This window comes from Abrus precatorius, unplaced genomic scaffold (genome assembly GCF_003935025.1).
Source record: "Abrus precatorius isolate BTA unplaced genomic scaffold, Abrus_2018 Scaffold2, whole genome shotgun sequence".
Lineage (NCBI taxonomy): Eukaryota > Viridiplantae > Streptophyta > Magnoliopsida > Fabales > Fabaceae > Abrus > Abrus precatorius.
The window spans coordinates 20,598,805-20,615,070 of NW_020874362.1; the positions used below are offsets into that span (position 1 = coordinate 20,598,805).

Consider the following 16,266-nt stretch of genomic DNA (forward strand, 5'->3'; position numbering starts at 1 on the left):
CTCACAATAAATGGGAATAATAAAATTTTTATTCAAATCGTTCCGTATGCTTAGTTTCATAAAAGTAGTTCCAAAATAAGGATGGATTACAAGTTTGAATCAAATCATTGTTACAGTACTTAATTTAAATACATCCAAATTTCAAAAAAATAATTTCCTAAGTCCTATAGCAGTTCCATCCATCCCTTCACTAAGCCTGATGCTGATCGTCTTAGTCACCTGAAAAATAAACGTAAAGGTGAGTACTCTACACTATCACATGCAAGCACAGGTTTCACCTTCACACATTCACATATTTATTACAAAATTCAATTCATGCATTGATGAATCCATATTTTTACTAGTATTTTACTATAGTTTTAATCCATTTAATAAACAAAATATGTTAGAAAAAGCAGAAAAACTTATAAAAATAGAATGATTGAAGGTTTTCTTTAAATACATAGTTATTTTAGCATTTGTGTATTTTCTGTATAGAAATTAATAATTCAAGCATGTTTTTATAGAAAATTATGAGCAAAGTTCATCAAGATGGAAGATCAATGGAAAGATAGAGGAAAAGTAACAAGTCTGGACTCAAAGAACAAGGTTTATGGAGTTTGAGTTTGGCATGATCACTATTGTCAGTGAAAGTGAGTGTTCCAGAGAGTTTCTCAGAAGAACACAATGCACGTTGTCACTTTTACAGGTGAAAGTGAGCGTTTTAGAGAAGTTTCAAACATTGCATGATGTGCGTTGTTCACTTTCACTGGTGAAAGTGAACGTTCCAGAGGACTTTAAACTCAACATAATAGCGCATTACCACTTTCGCTAGCAAAAGTGAATATTCCAGAGAAGCTTCATACAGAGCGAGTAGCGCGTGATTACTCTCGCCAACAAGAGTGAATGTTCCAAAGAGACCTTCAGCTTTGCAACTTACGTGTGGCCACTTTTACTCATGAAAGTGAACACGCGCACAACTTGACCTCCAGCGTTGCCACTTTTATGAATGAAAGTGATCATTTCAGTCTTCTAGAACACCAGATAAACCTTTGTGTGGCCACTCTTGTGAAGAAAAGTAATAACGCGCAGAAGGCGGGAAAACTTATAAATTGCAGAAGCGCTCAGATTTTTGGATCTTTTGTTCTTTTTTCCTTTTCACTTAGTTCTTTGGTGTGGAGAGAGTTTGAGAGAGAGATTGGGGATAAACATTAAGCTTCAACCTAGAGGAATCAGATTGAAGATGGCTCTTCTGCGTTCCTTTTCCTCTTCTCTTTCTTTTTCTTTCACTGTTGTAATGGGTGTGTAATTTCTTCATAGTTAGGGACTGTGGATCCAAAATGAACATGTTGAATTGATTCTAGATCTGGATTTCAAGTATTGGAATGAATTGAGTGGTTGATTCTGCACTTTACGTAGTAATTGAATGAAAATTTGATTAACTAACTATAGAGAAACTCTTATCAATAGAAATTAGATTTGTTTCTCAGATCTGAATCAATTACCAAGATTATAGCTTTCTTAGGGATAAAAGAACTTGATCTTGCAATCTTTTGATTTCTTACACTTAAAGTAACATTAAATTGAACCAGATCTAAGAAATTAGAGTGATTTGATTGAATGTTAGGATCACTGAGTTAAGGAATAAACCTCTGAATAATACAACATGAGACTGATTGTCATTCTTTCTAATTACTTGAAAGTTCATATCCTTATTGATTCAACATTGAAGTTTTGGTGAAACAACTCCCTAACTATGTCTTCCACATCTATTCATCACACATTTACGTATTCATTGTTCTGTTTTTCTTCTGATTTCAATATTTGTCAATTTTAATTCCAAACTCTCTTTGAAATTTGTGAAGCTCAACTAATTGTGGCATTGTGAAGTGGTAATTGAATACTTTTATTCCCTGAGATCGATACTTGGGGCTCTAACATAGTTCTATCATTTTTATAACTTGCTACATCAACACTAGTATATTTGCTAGTCAAATTTACTTATTTTCTGAAATGTGACATGCATCAAAAAACACATTTACTACTTTTTAACATTTCATAACAATTCACAATCAAAGGTGCACTCGCTGCACCATCAAACAATCCACATACATGTGCGCTCACTGTACGTAGCAACCCTCACTGTGGTACTATGATCACAGATTCTTGATGCTCTCAACCTCAAGAACTTACTCACTTTACACCATGGATGGTCGCCGGATAGCTTATGCTCCATGGATACAACATGTGCAGTATTAAGCCCCAAGTAAAGGTGTTAGTCAGATGCCGAGTTAAGAGGAGAGCGTGTGGCTTGTAATGCACCCACGCTCACTATTGGTGTCACCACCACTCTGTCTTCTCCAATGTATTTCTACCTCCCTCATCTTCTACACCTCCAGTGTATCGCTGAACCATTCATAGTTTCCAACCATCTTAAAACATTCACATTCACAATTCATTATGCCTTTCACACACACATTTCATTTATCTTATATTATTTATTCTCAATCGAAGGCACATACACTCATATTCCACCACACAATATTCAATCACACAGTTTTTATCCACAATCTCTCTACAATCATTCATTTCATCACACACAATCCCCTCCACATCTACCACATTATACTCAAACATCGGTCACACTACATTTCACATGTAATTTCTATCACAATACAATTACAATTAAGCCATCCTCATTAGATATACATCTTCCTAGTCCTATCTTAACCACATTGTATTATCTATCAATATAAACATATTCAAGACACAAAAAGATAGGGTAAAGTCCCTCCTTACCTTGGAATGAAGACCCAATGCAATCTAAGGATAGAAAACGTTCCCCACACAGTGCTTCGTCCTAAATATATGAAAAAATTCATGAGAAATTGATAACCCTAACTTACAAACTTACCTCCAAACGCCCCAAACACAACCTCCAATCTTCTTTTCAAACGACTTTAGAGGCAGTTTAATTGGTGAAACAGAATTGAAGGTTGAGAGAAAGTTCAAAGAGAGGAATGAGAAATGAATTTCTCAAATCCTGGCGATACTCTCGCTTCAGCGAGACACTTCTCGCTGCAGCGAAATCTTTTCTCGCTATAGCAAAAATCTCAGACGAATCTGCACTCTGATTTCTGTAGAATCTCGCTACAACAAGGACATTTTTCTATAGCAAGACTACACCCAGGAATGCACCCTCTTCTGTTGCCCTCTCACTACAACAAAGAGACTCTCACTGCAGTGAGAACGTAACAGATTCATGCTCTACGCCTAGAGCCTTCTCGCTACAGCGAGAATGCCTCTGCATTACACGTTTCTAACCTATTTCTCAATCAATTTCAAACACACCAAGCCATTAATCCATAACCAATATTCATAATTATGATTATATATTCATCTACACATATTCATATTCATATATGTCCACGTTATCACATATATACATATACATTCACATCATCATACTCATCAAATACATATTCAAATAGCAACCGACATACTTATATTAATAATCAAATAATATTACAAAATTTAGGGTGTTACAGTTGCTATGGACACTTAAATTTTAGAGGATTAAAGACCCTTCATAAAAAAAAAATATGGTGATTGGTCTTCCTTAAATAACATTTCCTTCCTAAGTGTGTGAAGAATGTGTTGTTGGCAAACAACACCGTTCTCAATTCCCTTAAGGCAAGTCATGGAGTGCAAAAGTAGCCCTTGAGCTGATCCATTTCGACATATGTGGACCAATAAATCCATCGTCTAATGGAGGTAAAAGATATTTTATTACTTTTATAGAGATTATACTAGAAAAATGGGTTTACATTTTGCAGGAGAAATTAGAAGCCTTTAGTACATTTAAAAGCCTTAAAGGATGTGTTAAAAATAAGACAGGAAGAACCATTAGAACACTACAAACTGGTCAAGGTGGAGAACATTATTCAAAAGAATTTGAAGGTTGTTGTACAGCCTATGGCATCCGAAAAGAATTAACAGCTGCATATATACCACAATAAAATGGTGTATCATAGAGGAAAAACATAACCATTCTCAACATGGTGAGAAGTTTGTTAGCAAAAGGAAGAATTCCAAAGACTTTTTGGCCAGAAGTAGTACTTTGGAGTATTCATGTCTTGAACAGAAGTCCCACTTTGGATGTTCAAAACATGACACCAAAAGAGGCTTGGAGTGGTACAAAACCTACTGTAGATCACTACAAAATTTTTGGATGCACATATGCCTATGTCCTAGATGTGAAAAGAAAGAAGCTTGACGACAAGGCTAAAAAAGGCGTTTTTCTTGGTGTAAGTGAAACATCAAAAGCATATAAGTTATTTAATATTAACAAAAAGGATCGTGATCGACAGTGATGTGATTTTTGACGAGGAGAGCACGTGGGACTGGAGCAAGAAGTAACCTATCTCAATAATCTCTGATATTGAAGCTGAAAAAGAAATGCAGCAACCTTTAAACACAGTTCCAACAGATTCAACTCCACCAAATGAAGCTCCAATAACTGCTGAAATTCCCAATACAACAGTTGAATTTAGACATGTACTGTAACGCCCCAAATTTTGGGATGATAATAATATCTTGATTTATTAATATAAATGTGTGGGTTACTATTTGAATGTGTATTTGATGTATATGATGATGTGAATATATATATATATATATATATGTATACATGTGTAAATGTGGATGCTGATTGTGCATTGAGATTGGATGTACTGGACTGATTAAAAATAGGCTAAGTGTGTGTGTTGCAGGGGTGTTCTCGCTGTAGTGAGAAGGCCCTGGGCGTAAGGCATAGATCTATTGCGTTCTCACTGTAGCGAGAGTGTCTTGGGAGAAAAGGGTGATTATGTTACATTCTCGCTGTAGTGAGAGACTCCTCGCTATAGTGAGAAGGCAATAGAGAGGGGTGCATTTCTGGGTGCAATCTCGCTGTAACGAGATTTTTGCAGAACCAGAGTGCAATTTCCTCTGAGATTTTTGCTATAGAGAGAGCATCACGACCAGAGGGATATTTGAACGGTTTAGGGTTCGGGAAACGTATTCCCACCTTTCTCTCTTCATCTCTCTTTCAATTCTCTTAATTCCTAACCCATTCTTTCCGATTAAATTGCCTCCAAAGCTGTTTGGGAGCTAGATTGAAGGTTGTAATCATGTTTGAAACATTTGGAGGTAAGTGTGAGGGTTAAGATTTATGTTTTTTCATCCTTTCTTGGCTCTTTTTGGTTTCTCATGGATTTCCTCCATGTATTTAGGCCAAGATACTGTGTGGGAGGCGGTTTCTGCTATTAGATTGTATTAGATCTTTGATTGGAGGTAAAGAGGGACTCTACCATTATGTTTGAATCCGTTTATTTGACTACGTATTGCAATGTGATTAAGATAAAATGTAGGGATATGTGTGTGTCGAACATAATTTGTGAGGAAATGTGATGGAATTGTGTGGTTGGCTACAATGTGGTTGATGTTGAATAATGCGTATATTGAGAATGATTTGATTGTACTTGGAATCGTGTTGAAAATGTTGTGTGTTTGAATGTAATGCGATTGAATGTGAGTATACGTGCCTGTGTGAAAGTGAATATTGGGATGTGATTGAGATTGTGGATGAAATTATGTGTTAGCATGCCATCACTTGATATTGAATAATTTGAATGGTTGGAAATGTGTGTGAATGACATGTTAGATGCAATTGTGAATGTGTTTGAATATGTTAGAAGCTATGAATGGTTCATCGATATACTTGGGGTGTGGAAGATGGGGGCAGTAGAAATACCTTGGGGAAAAGAAGGTAGTGGTGACACCAATAGTAAGCGTGAGTGCACCACAGGCTACATATTTTCCTCCTGACTCAGCCTCTGACTAACACCTTTGCTAAGGAGCCCGTGACTACACACGTTGTATCTGTGAAGCGGGGGTTATCTGGCAACCATCCATGGTGTGAAACTAAGTAAGTCCCTGAGGTTGAGGGCATCAGGAAACTTTGATCACAGTACCACAGTGAGTGTGGTTAAATGTGGTGACTGCAAGTGTGTGTGGTTTGTTTGATGGTGTAGTGAACGCACCTGTGTATGAATGAGAATGGACTATTGCAATTATTTCTTTATGCTTGTTAATGAATGATTTAAAATATGTTAGAAAATGTGTGGAATAGGTAAGGTGAGACTCTATGCTTGTTTATATGTGTATGATAGTGTAGAGTACTCACCTTTACATTTATTTTTTAGGTGACTAAGATGATCACTACCGGGCTCAGTGAAGGGATGGATGATACTGCTATAGGACTTAGAGTATTTATTTTGAAACTGAAATGTATTAATTAAGTCCTGTAACGATTATTTGATTCAAATTGTAATCCATCCTTATTTTAAAATATTTTATTGAACTATGCATTGGGGAACCATTTGAATGAAAATTTTTATTATTCCTATTTTTGCAAAATTTATTTATTTTAGAAATTAAATTCAAGGTGTTACATGTACGAAGGAGGCCAGCTTGGATGTCAGATTATGAGGTAACTGAGATGAACCAAATTACAAATCATGTTATTAACTCTGCATTATTTTTAGATTGTGACCCTACAACTTTTGAGAGTGCTGTCAAAGAGAAAAAGTGGCAAAAAGCAAAGGATGACAAAATTAACGCCATAAAATGAAATGATACTTGGGAGCTCAGTGATCTTCCTAAAGGGCACAAAACCATTGGTGTAAAATGGTCTTCAAAAAAAAGCTCAAAGAAAATGGTGATGTTGATAAGTATAAGGCTCGTTTAGTGGCTAAGGGATACAAGCAGGAATACGGGATCGACTATACAAAAATTTCCTCTCCAGTTACAAGACATGACACCATCAGATTGGTTGTTGCATTGGCTGCACAAAACTCTTGGCCTACTTTCTAGCTAGATGTCAAATCGGCATTCTTACACGAATACTTGGATGAACAGGTATTCATAGAACAACCTCTTGGTTATATTGAGAATGAAAATGAGCATAAAGTTTATAGATTGAAGAAAGCCCTTTATAGTCTAAAACAAGCCCTATTGGCTTGGTATAGTCGTATTGAGACATATTTTCTTAAAGCTAGATTTTTGAAATGCCCTCATGAACATACACTGTTTATTAAAATTGAAGATGGAGAAAAAATTCTTATTGTTTGTTTGTATGTTGATGATCTCATACTTACTAATAATTGTGATGTCATGTTTCAAGAATTTAAGAAGTCTATGATGGAGGAATTTGAAATGCCAGACCTTGGTATACTGCATTATTTCCTTGGCATAGAAGTGGTGAATGCAGGTGATGGATTCTTTATTTCTCTAAAGAAATACATCAAAGATATTCTAGATAGGTTTCAAATGAAGGATTATAATCCAATAAGCACACCAACAGAGTTTGGCTTGAAGTTAAACAAAGATCTTGGAGGGAAAAAAGTGGACAACACTCGATACAAACAAATTGTGGGCAGTTTAACGTATTTAACTACAACAAGACTAGACATAATGTATTCCATGAGTTTGATCAGCAGATATATGGAAAGTCCTACAGAAATGCATTTGTTAGCTGCTAAGAGAATTCTTCGTTATTTACAAGGAACAAAAGATTTCAGTCTAATTTATAGAAAGAGTGAACAATCAATTCTGTCTGGTTTTACTGACAATGATTATGCAGGAGATCAAGATGATAGAAAGAATACTTCAGGGTATGTTTTTATGCTTGACAAATGTGCAATTTCCTGGTCATCAAAAGAGCAACCTGTAACATCATTCTCTTTTTTAATAAATTTCCTTTAAATAATTTACATTAATGAAAATATTATTAAGAAAATTAGTAATAATTTGTACTAATTTGTACAACTTTGAAGAAATAGTACAACATGAGAATACAAATTAATAAAAATGACAAATTTACAAAATCTATCAATTTAATATTTCATTGTCAATGAAATAAAAATACCTAAATAGATTTATACATTAAATATATTAAATTAATTATATCTAAGCAGTTCTTTTCTCACAATCCTTGAAGAGTATGACCCTAGAACGAATCAACTATCTCCATTTGTTTTTTTTCATTACCTAAAAATATCAGTAAGGGTGAGTATTTTTCGCCCACTAAATTTCTTTTATTATAAATTATTTTAAAAGAAACTAAAGTTATTGCCTAATATCCTATTCTACTTCATTATCAATAGTGCACAATTCATATTTATACTCATCATATTCAAGCACATACAATAAGACAACCATCAATCAAAGCATATACCACAATTCACTCATTACACATACATTTCTATGTTGACTTGTATGTTATTAGACATGTATCATATCGTCTCAATTTATACGTCACAATACATGTGTCCCAGTCACACCTGTTGATGTACTACAACACATATCATACAACATAAATCGATCTATTATGATACATATATTATAATTATACAAATTCGATATTACTTCACATCTATAATATTTTCATAATAATTTCTCCTGAGATCCCTTGAGGACTTCCTAGTATAGATAGTTGTTGGTTGGCAGCAACACCACGAATACACGTGTGCCACCCTGACCCCTTTTAGCAAAGGTATAGTCACGAGTTTCGTAAGGAAATGATAGTGTGGCCTGTGAATGTCTATTTTTCAACAAATTATTGTGCACCTTTTTATCGTTAATAATCACCATCCTCATTTTCCCAAGATTTTTCAAATCTTCTCCGAACTTTATACTCCAGTGTATCGTTGTACTATCTATACTTATTCTCTTCTCTTTCTTATCATTTCTCATTTTCATATTCTTTTTATCGATCAACATGTCATAATACGTGAGTTACAATTGATATAAATTCGTGGATCATAATATATATTATAATACACCCTTCAATGTGCTATAATATATATATATCGTAGTCACCTTTTTAAGTTACTTGGACTCACGCATCATAATCATGCATCTCATTCTTTCTCAAGCATTTTCCATTTACTCATTTATATATATCATATGCTTTCAAAATCAATTAACACTTCAATCATTCATGTGAATCTACTCAGATTCTCCTAAGATCACTATATATGTATATAAAACTAAGGCTCGAGAATACTCTCCTTAATTGGTAACGATTCCTCAAAACTAGTTTTCTGAGAGATCTACGGAGAGATTCCACAGTATCAACGGAGATATCATCCGAAAGATGAAGTTTCTTCGATCTGAATGAAATCGATGTTTGAGCTCAGATCTGGAAGAGATTCAAAGTCAGATAGAGTTTTCTTTAGAGAGAGGAAGGAGAGAAAATAGAGAAAATGAAGAGAGAAAGTCATTTGGTGAGAAATAAATGTTTTTTAGATTGAGGTTCCTTAAATATCCTTCTAAACTCATGCGATCTCCCTTGAGCGATAAGATTCTCGCTTGAGCAAGCATCCATCCTCGCCTGGGCAAGCCTTCCTCGCCTAAGCGAGACTACCCATTTTTCTGATATTCTCGCTTGAGCAAGATACAATCTCGCCTGAGCGAGATTGAGTCCAGAGCACCTATCTTTTCTGCGACTCCTCGCCTGAGCGAGCTCTATCTAGCTTACGCAAGATGCTCCTAGCCTGAGCGAGATCACTTTCTCGCCTAGGCGCGAGGACAATTGGGCCAACTTTATCTCATTCTCGCTTGAGCGAGGGGTTCCAAAACGTTCTATTTTAGGAAATCTTATGTCGCTTAAGCGAGATCTATCTCGCTTAAGCAAAATATCCTTTATCCAAATTCCTATTTTTCTTATCCAAGAGTAATAAAATTGAGGGTGTTACACAACCAATAGTCATTCTGTCAAGCACAAAAGCTGAATTCGTTGTTGCAACAGCTTATGCTTGTCAGGCTATTTGGCTAAGAAGAATGTTGGAGGAGCTGAAATTTAAGCAACAAGGAGTCATTATAGTTTTTTATGATAACAGCTCAACAATAAAGTTCGCCAAGAATCTAGTGCTACATGGAAGAAGTAAACACATTGATGTCAAGTTTTATTTTTTAAGAGATCTCACCAATGCAGAGTAATTAACTTGAAGTTTTGCAAAAGTGAGGAGGCTGTTAGGAGTTTGTTCTTTAGGAGATTCTATTGTAGAAGTAAACTAAGCTTAAAGACTTCAGTTTAAAGGAGGAATTGTTAAATAAATAAATAATAGTAGTGATGTTTATTGTTTCTGCATGTTATATTTTAATTTTCAAGTATCCTAGTCTTTAGGAGTTAGTTGGTGTTTTCTGCAGATCATAAGTCCTATTTTAGTGCTGTCTTTTGTTATGCTTTTGAGAATAAATAAGAGTGCCTTTTTATTATATTCCTTATTTCTATCAACTAGTAGGTTCTAGTCTACTTTCCTACAACAGTTGGGGTGTTAGTCAAAACTACTCTTTTTCTTATCATCGTCAATTTAATGGACAAAGTAAGGTTCTTAATTGTTTCTTGGAACATTATTTGACGTTAATGGTTTGGATAACTCCTACGAATTGGTCCCAATGTCTTCCTTTAGCAAAATGGTGGTACAACACCACTTTCCACTCTTCCATTGGTACCATACCATATAAAGTGTTACATGGACAGTCACCACCCTTGTATATTCTCTACGTTCCACAATTATATTCAATTGATATGGTTGATAGAAGCTTTGTTGTTAGGGAAGGAATGATGCATAAATTAAAATATCATTTGGAAAAGGCAATCTATCACATGAAACATTGGTTAATAGAAGAAACATTTAGAGAATTCAAATAGGAGATTGGGTTATGCTTAAACTGTAGCCATACTACCAACAGTCAACATGCCTTAAAAGTTCAGAAAAATTAGCTCTAAAATATTTTAGCCTATTTGAAATCATTCAATGAATCACTAATTATTTACACTTTTTAGCTACATTTAAGATGCATAATTTATTCTACAGTTCATGTCTTATTATTTAATCGTGTAAAAACTCTACCATTTTTCTTACATAAGTGCTTGCTAAATAGAGGAGTTTTAGAACACTACATGAGCGTGAGAAAATAGTGGATGAGGAATGGTACAGAGGGTATATAGAGCAATCATTGAAGTACTCGTACAACAATATGGAGAAATGGATAGGGAGGTTACATGAGAGGTTTGGGATAAATTACAAAAGAAATTTCTAGAATTTACTAAGTCATAACACCCTTAAAGACATAAGTAATCTAATGAAAGAATTTTGATACATAATCTGTTTTGAAATAAAGACATAAGTGTAAATAATTTATATTAGGAGGTTGAGATTTAATTATGAATTTTAAAGATGTATAAATAGATAATTTTGTTATTAAAAGTGAGAATAAAAAAATATTTTTCTCTATTTGCTTAATTTTTTTCTATTAATTCTTTCTATTCTTCCTCTTTTATATATATGTTTTAACAAGCCTCTCTCTTATTTCTATAAATACATATGAATTGTAGCCTTTAATTAGTAATTTTTCTAAGTTAGAAATCCTAAAAAATAACATGAAGGGAAAAATATTTAACAAAAAAATCTTTAAAAAAAGAAAAAAAAATTACCAACGTAGATACTTAATAACTTTTATTATAACATCAATAAATTTTTATCATGACTTCGTTCGAACAACTACTTTACTTTTATTATTATAATTGTAACAAGATCAATAATATCAATAATTTAAAATGATATATTTAAACTTTGTGGGAGTAAAAAAAAAAACGTAATCAGCAACGTTGAATCATTAATTGGAAATGTAAAGAACGATTATATTAACCAATGTTTTTAAAATATGAAATAAAAATTAATAAATATTTTTATTAAAATATATTATGTTTTTTTATTCCTCTAGAACAAAATGCAAGGCATCTGGAAGATGGCACTGACAAAAAAAAAAAAAACAAAAAAAAAATATTTTTTACTGGTTTAAGTTAAAAATTCAGTAACAACGCCAAGGCATGTCTTGGTGTTTAGAGACCCTGTTAAGAAAACCATTAATCATGATTCCCTGTTAACTAAAGAACGAACGCAGCTTCACCTTATCTTATCCACAGCCAGCACAACAGGTGCAACTAATCTTTAACAATGTCATGAATAAAACCAAAAGCGTCACGCGCTGCACGCCATTGGTGCCTCAGACACCCAATGGCAGAGAAGAAGGACCTTCAGACCGTCATCAGAAGGATCGCCTCTGTGACTAACCACCTCACTTCCTCCCACACTTCCCAAGCTCAACTCGCCTTGTTCCACACTTCTACTAGGAACGATACCTACCAACGTGTTCACGGTGAAGTTCCCTCTCACGACGTCGTTTGGAGGGTCGTCGCTTCTGATGAGTCTGGCAAGCCCTTCACTGACATCGTCTACGAGAAGGCCGTTGGAGAGGCAATGGCCAAGGTTCACTTCCTTATCCTCTTTGCTTCTTACTTATCCCTCCATTTAGATACCATTTTCATCCCTTCAATTTGTAAACCATAATGTAAGTCTCTAACATTATAAAAATTCTTTTTTTTTAATCATTTCTATGTTTAAAAAATATTAAAATGAGTATGGTTCCATAAAGTTAGAGACTGTCAAAGGAATTTTAAAATTTTAGGAATAGAATACTTGACTCCTAGAATCTAAATTCTTAAGAAAAATACTAATTCAGAGTATACTCGTTTGCTTCAAATTGGTTTTGGTTTTCATGTTGTTGCGGTGGAAATTGGCTACTGTTGCAGATAACTATTAATAGGCCAGAGAGGAGAAATGCGTTCCGACCCCACACGGTTAAGGAGCTTATGCGTGCTTTCAGTGATGCTAGGGATGATAGCTCTATTGGGGTCATCATTCTCACTGGCAAGGTACTATTATTTCTTGGAAAATCTTTAAGAAGACCACCTGTGGCATCGTGTTATGTTAGAATCAAAAGAAATGGATTAATGACAAATGGTTTATCAAATCATTATTATATAACTGATTTGCCATTCCCATTCACTGTTTAACTTAATTCACCTATTGTAATATAAGATGTTGATTTGGCTTAGATTCCGGGATCACCCTTTTTGCTGGTTATGGCATTGTTCATTTTAAGTGATTTTACTCTGCTATCTCCTTATAGGCTTATCATATTGTCACTGAATTTAAGGATATTGTATTTTATTGTTTCTTAATCATGGTGCTTCCTGTACAGCTACAATTAAACTATCATTTTCACCATGTTGTCATCACCTTTATTCAACTGAACCTGATGAGGACGTGAAAATCAGTGTGGAATTGATGTTGATTACATATTGTTGTCGTAGGGGACTAAGGCATTTTGTAGTGGTGGTGACCAGGCTTTGAGAAACGAAGATGGTTATTCAGATCATGGCAATAATAGTAACCTTAATGTGTTGGACTTGCAGGTATATTGATTGATTCCATGTTTTTCTTATTGGATGAATGGAATTGGTTCCCATTACTTGAATTAACCCTGGGTGTTTTGAGGCATTCATCTCAATGGAGCATAAATCTTTCAAGTTTTCCATTGATTGTGTTGTTTCCATGATTTGTAATGAGACAAATGTCATTGCTTTTTATGGAAAAAATACATTTGTCCCTTTCTTACTCTATCTTTTCTTCTTCCTTTTCTCCTATTGCAGGTGCAGATACGCCGCCTTCCTAAACCAGTGATTGCAATGGTAGTTGATGTACCTTTTGGAATCATTATTATTATGGTATTATTTACTAAAAATGAGGGACAAGACAGCATTAGAAAAATATTCTAGAATGGATGGAGCCATGGAGCCTAACTCATTCACAAAAGTTAACTTAAGGAGGAGTGCCCGAGTCCTATAAGGAGCATTCTAGTCATATCCTTAGTAAATGTGGAATATCTTAACACACTCTTGTGATCTTAGGGCTAGACATTTGGTAGATGAAGTTTGTAGGACTAAACATTTGTAAGTAATCTAACACTAAAGCTAGATAGATTTTGATACCATATTAGAAATGAATTGGACCTAACTTTCTCCAAGAATTTAGTTCAAAGGTGGAAGATTGTTCAAGTTTTATACGAACTATTTTGACCATATTCCTCAATGTAATATATCACAACAGAATGTATTTTGTTTGATTTTTGTAGTAGTTTACGTATTGGACAAAATATAACTCAAGGTAACTATTCGTTACCCATTAAACTGGCAAAATTTTGTCCACAACACAAAGAAAAAAGACCAATGACCCTTGCCCTTTCATTTTCCCAACTCAGATTGCAAGCAAAACAAATAATGCACAACACAAGCGGTATTACAGTATGTTTTTGAAAGTATTAACTGTTGGATAACGCAACTTTTAGTCCTGTGATTTGTCATATTAAAACAAATAACTCAATTCCTTCGTGCATAGTCTTTGATATTTTAAAGTTTAAACTCATGGTTAATATAACATGCATTTCAGTTTTCTGGTAAATTTGATCTTTACTAACACCCCTCCCCCCCCCCCCCCCCCCACCCCCACCCTCCGCTGATTCAACGTCTACAACTGTGGGCCTGAAAATTCCAGTTGATGAATAATGTTATCATTTGTTTTTTTAGGTCCTTTATTATTCTTGTTATATACAAACTATTTTTCTTACGTTAAAACAGGTAGCAGGTTATGCTGTTGGAGGAGGACATGTACTACATATGGTCTGTGATCTAACCATTGCAGCAGATAATGCCATTTTTGGCCAAACTGGTCCTAAGGTTCTTGAACTCTTTTCCTTTTCATGTAAGAGACATATATTAATCAAACATATAAAAAGATATTCTTAATATTATAAGTAGGTAAACTGGCAAAGTTATATAGCTTTCCCCTTTCACAATACCTCATCATGAATTTGTAATTTCTTCTGTCCTTGTACCTTTGGAAGGTAGGAAGCTTTGATGCTGGTTATGGAAGTTCGATCATGTCCCGTTTAGTAAGAATCAAATATGCATTATTTTGCTGATAATTCACCCTCACTAGTATGCTATTCTGCGTGGTGGATTTTGTTTGCTGCTCATTCTGATATTTTCAATCCCATAGATAAAAACTGCTTTTATATATACAGGTAGGTCCAAAAAAGGCACGTGAAATGTGGTTCCTCGCAAGGTTCTATGATGCTGTTGAAGCAGAGAAAATGGGCCTTGTCAACACTGTTGTACCAGTAAGTTCTTTCCCTAACTGAAGAATTCTTGGACACTAATTCTAATTTCCTTTTTTGTCAAAAAGTATGTGAAAATGTTACAAATGTAATTAAACTGTCGTGGATCTTCGACAAATCGTTTAAGAAATAGGGAGCTACTAAAAGCAATAGCAGACGGACACATGCTCCAACATCCACCTAGTACTTACAGTGAATGCTATGTTTTGGTTTGGTCTAGCTTGAAAATTTAGAGAAAGAAACAATCAAATGGTGTCGGGAGATACTGAGGAACAGTCCAACGGCAATTCGGGTGCTCAAATCAGCTCTTAATGCGGTGGATGACGGCCATTCTGGACTTCAGGTGTATATATCACGATTCTTGATTTCATCTCTCACTATCTCACTATTCTATGATTTTCTAATGTGTAGCCAAGACTATACAATAAGAAATAAATAGTAAATTTTTATTGAAAAGTATAACTTTTAATATTATCAATGCATTGGATCTTGTGATTTATAATAACTTATTATATATAGATATAAGAACACATTAAAAAAATTGTATATAATTTATAAACGAGAAAATTGATTATTCGAAGTGTTCCCAAGGTTTTGCAATGATCTATATTATCAAGCCTACTTGTTATATTTTGTCACCCGTATCTTGGTGCATATGCTTGCATACTTAACTTGCATTTATCTTAATTATAGGAAATTGGTGGAAATGCAACACTGATATTCTATGGTACAGAAGAAGCTAATGAGGGGAAGACTGCATATCTGCAGCATAGACGCCCAGATTTTTCTAAGTTCCAGCGGCGGCCTTAAATTCAAATGTACACGTCAATTGTTGTTATCATTTTGGGGCGTTGACCTCTGGTCTTTCCAATATAAAGAAAAATTGATTGGGCACATGTTCACCCTTAATTTATTCATTTTAAATGTATTTTAGTTGTTAGTAAACATGTATCTTATTTCTAAATTGATGATCCTCTTAAATAAATAAGACCATATATTTGTACTTATTTTTTTCAATACTTAATTTTTTTAATAATTCATCTTCTGATATTCAATTTTGTAAAAATTAAACTAAAATAATTGATGTAAAATTTAGCCTAAATATTATCACTCGTTCTTTCTTGGGGAGAGATTGAAAGAAAGACTAAAATTGAAGAA

General features: G+C 34.3%; 1 protein-coding gene across 2 annotated transcripts; it reads left to right on the forward strand.

Annotated features, from left to right (window-relative positions):
- Nucleotides 1–12,003: 12,003 nt before the first annotated feature.
- On the forward strand, nt 12,004–16,029 carry LOC113858289 (1,4-dihydroxy-2-naphthoyl-CoA synthase, peroxisomal). 2 transcript variants are annotated; one of them, XM_027490852.1, is made up of 9 exons: nt 12,004–12,359; nt 12,683–12,805; nt 13,247–13,348; nt 13,586–13,624; nt 14,570–14,668; nt 14,836–14,883; nt 15,016–15,111; nt 15,329–15,451; nt 15,802–16,029. In XM_027490852.1, the coding sequence occupies exons 1-9, from the start codon at nt 12,108–12,110 to the stop codon at nt 15,916–15,918; spliced, it is 999 nt and encodes a 332-aa protein (XP_027346653.1). In that variant the 5' UTR covers nt 12,004–12,107; the 3' UTR covers nt 15,919–16,029. The 2 variants fall into 2 exon arrangements, with proteins under 2 accessions (XP_027346653.1, XP_027346654.1); XM_027490853.1 differs by having other exon boundaries at nt 12,024–12,359; nt 14,570–14,611.
- The last annotated feature ends 237 nt before the right edge of the window (nt 16,030–16,266 follow it).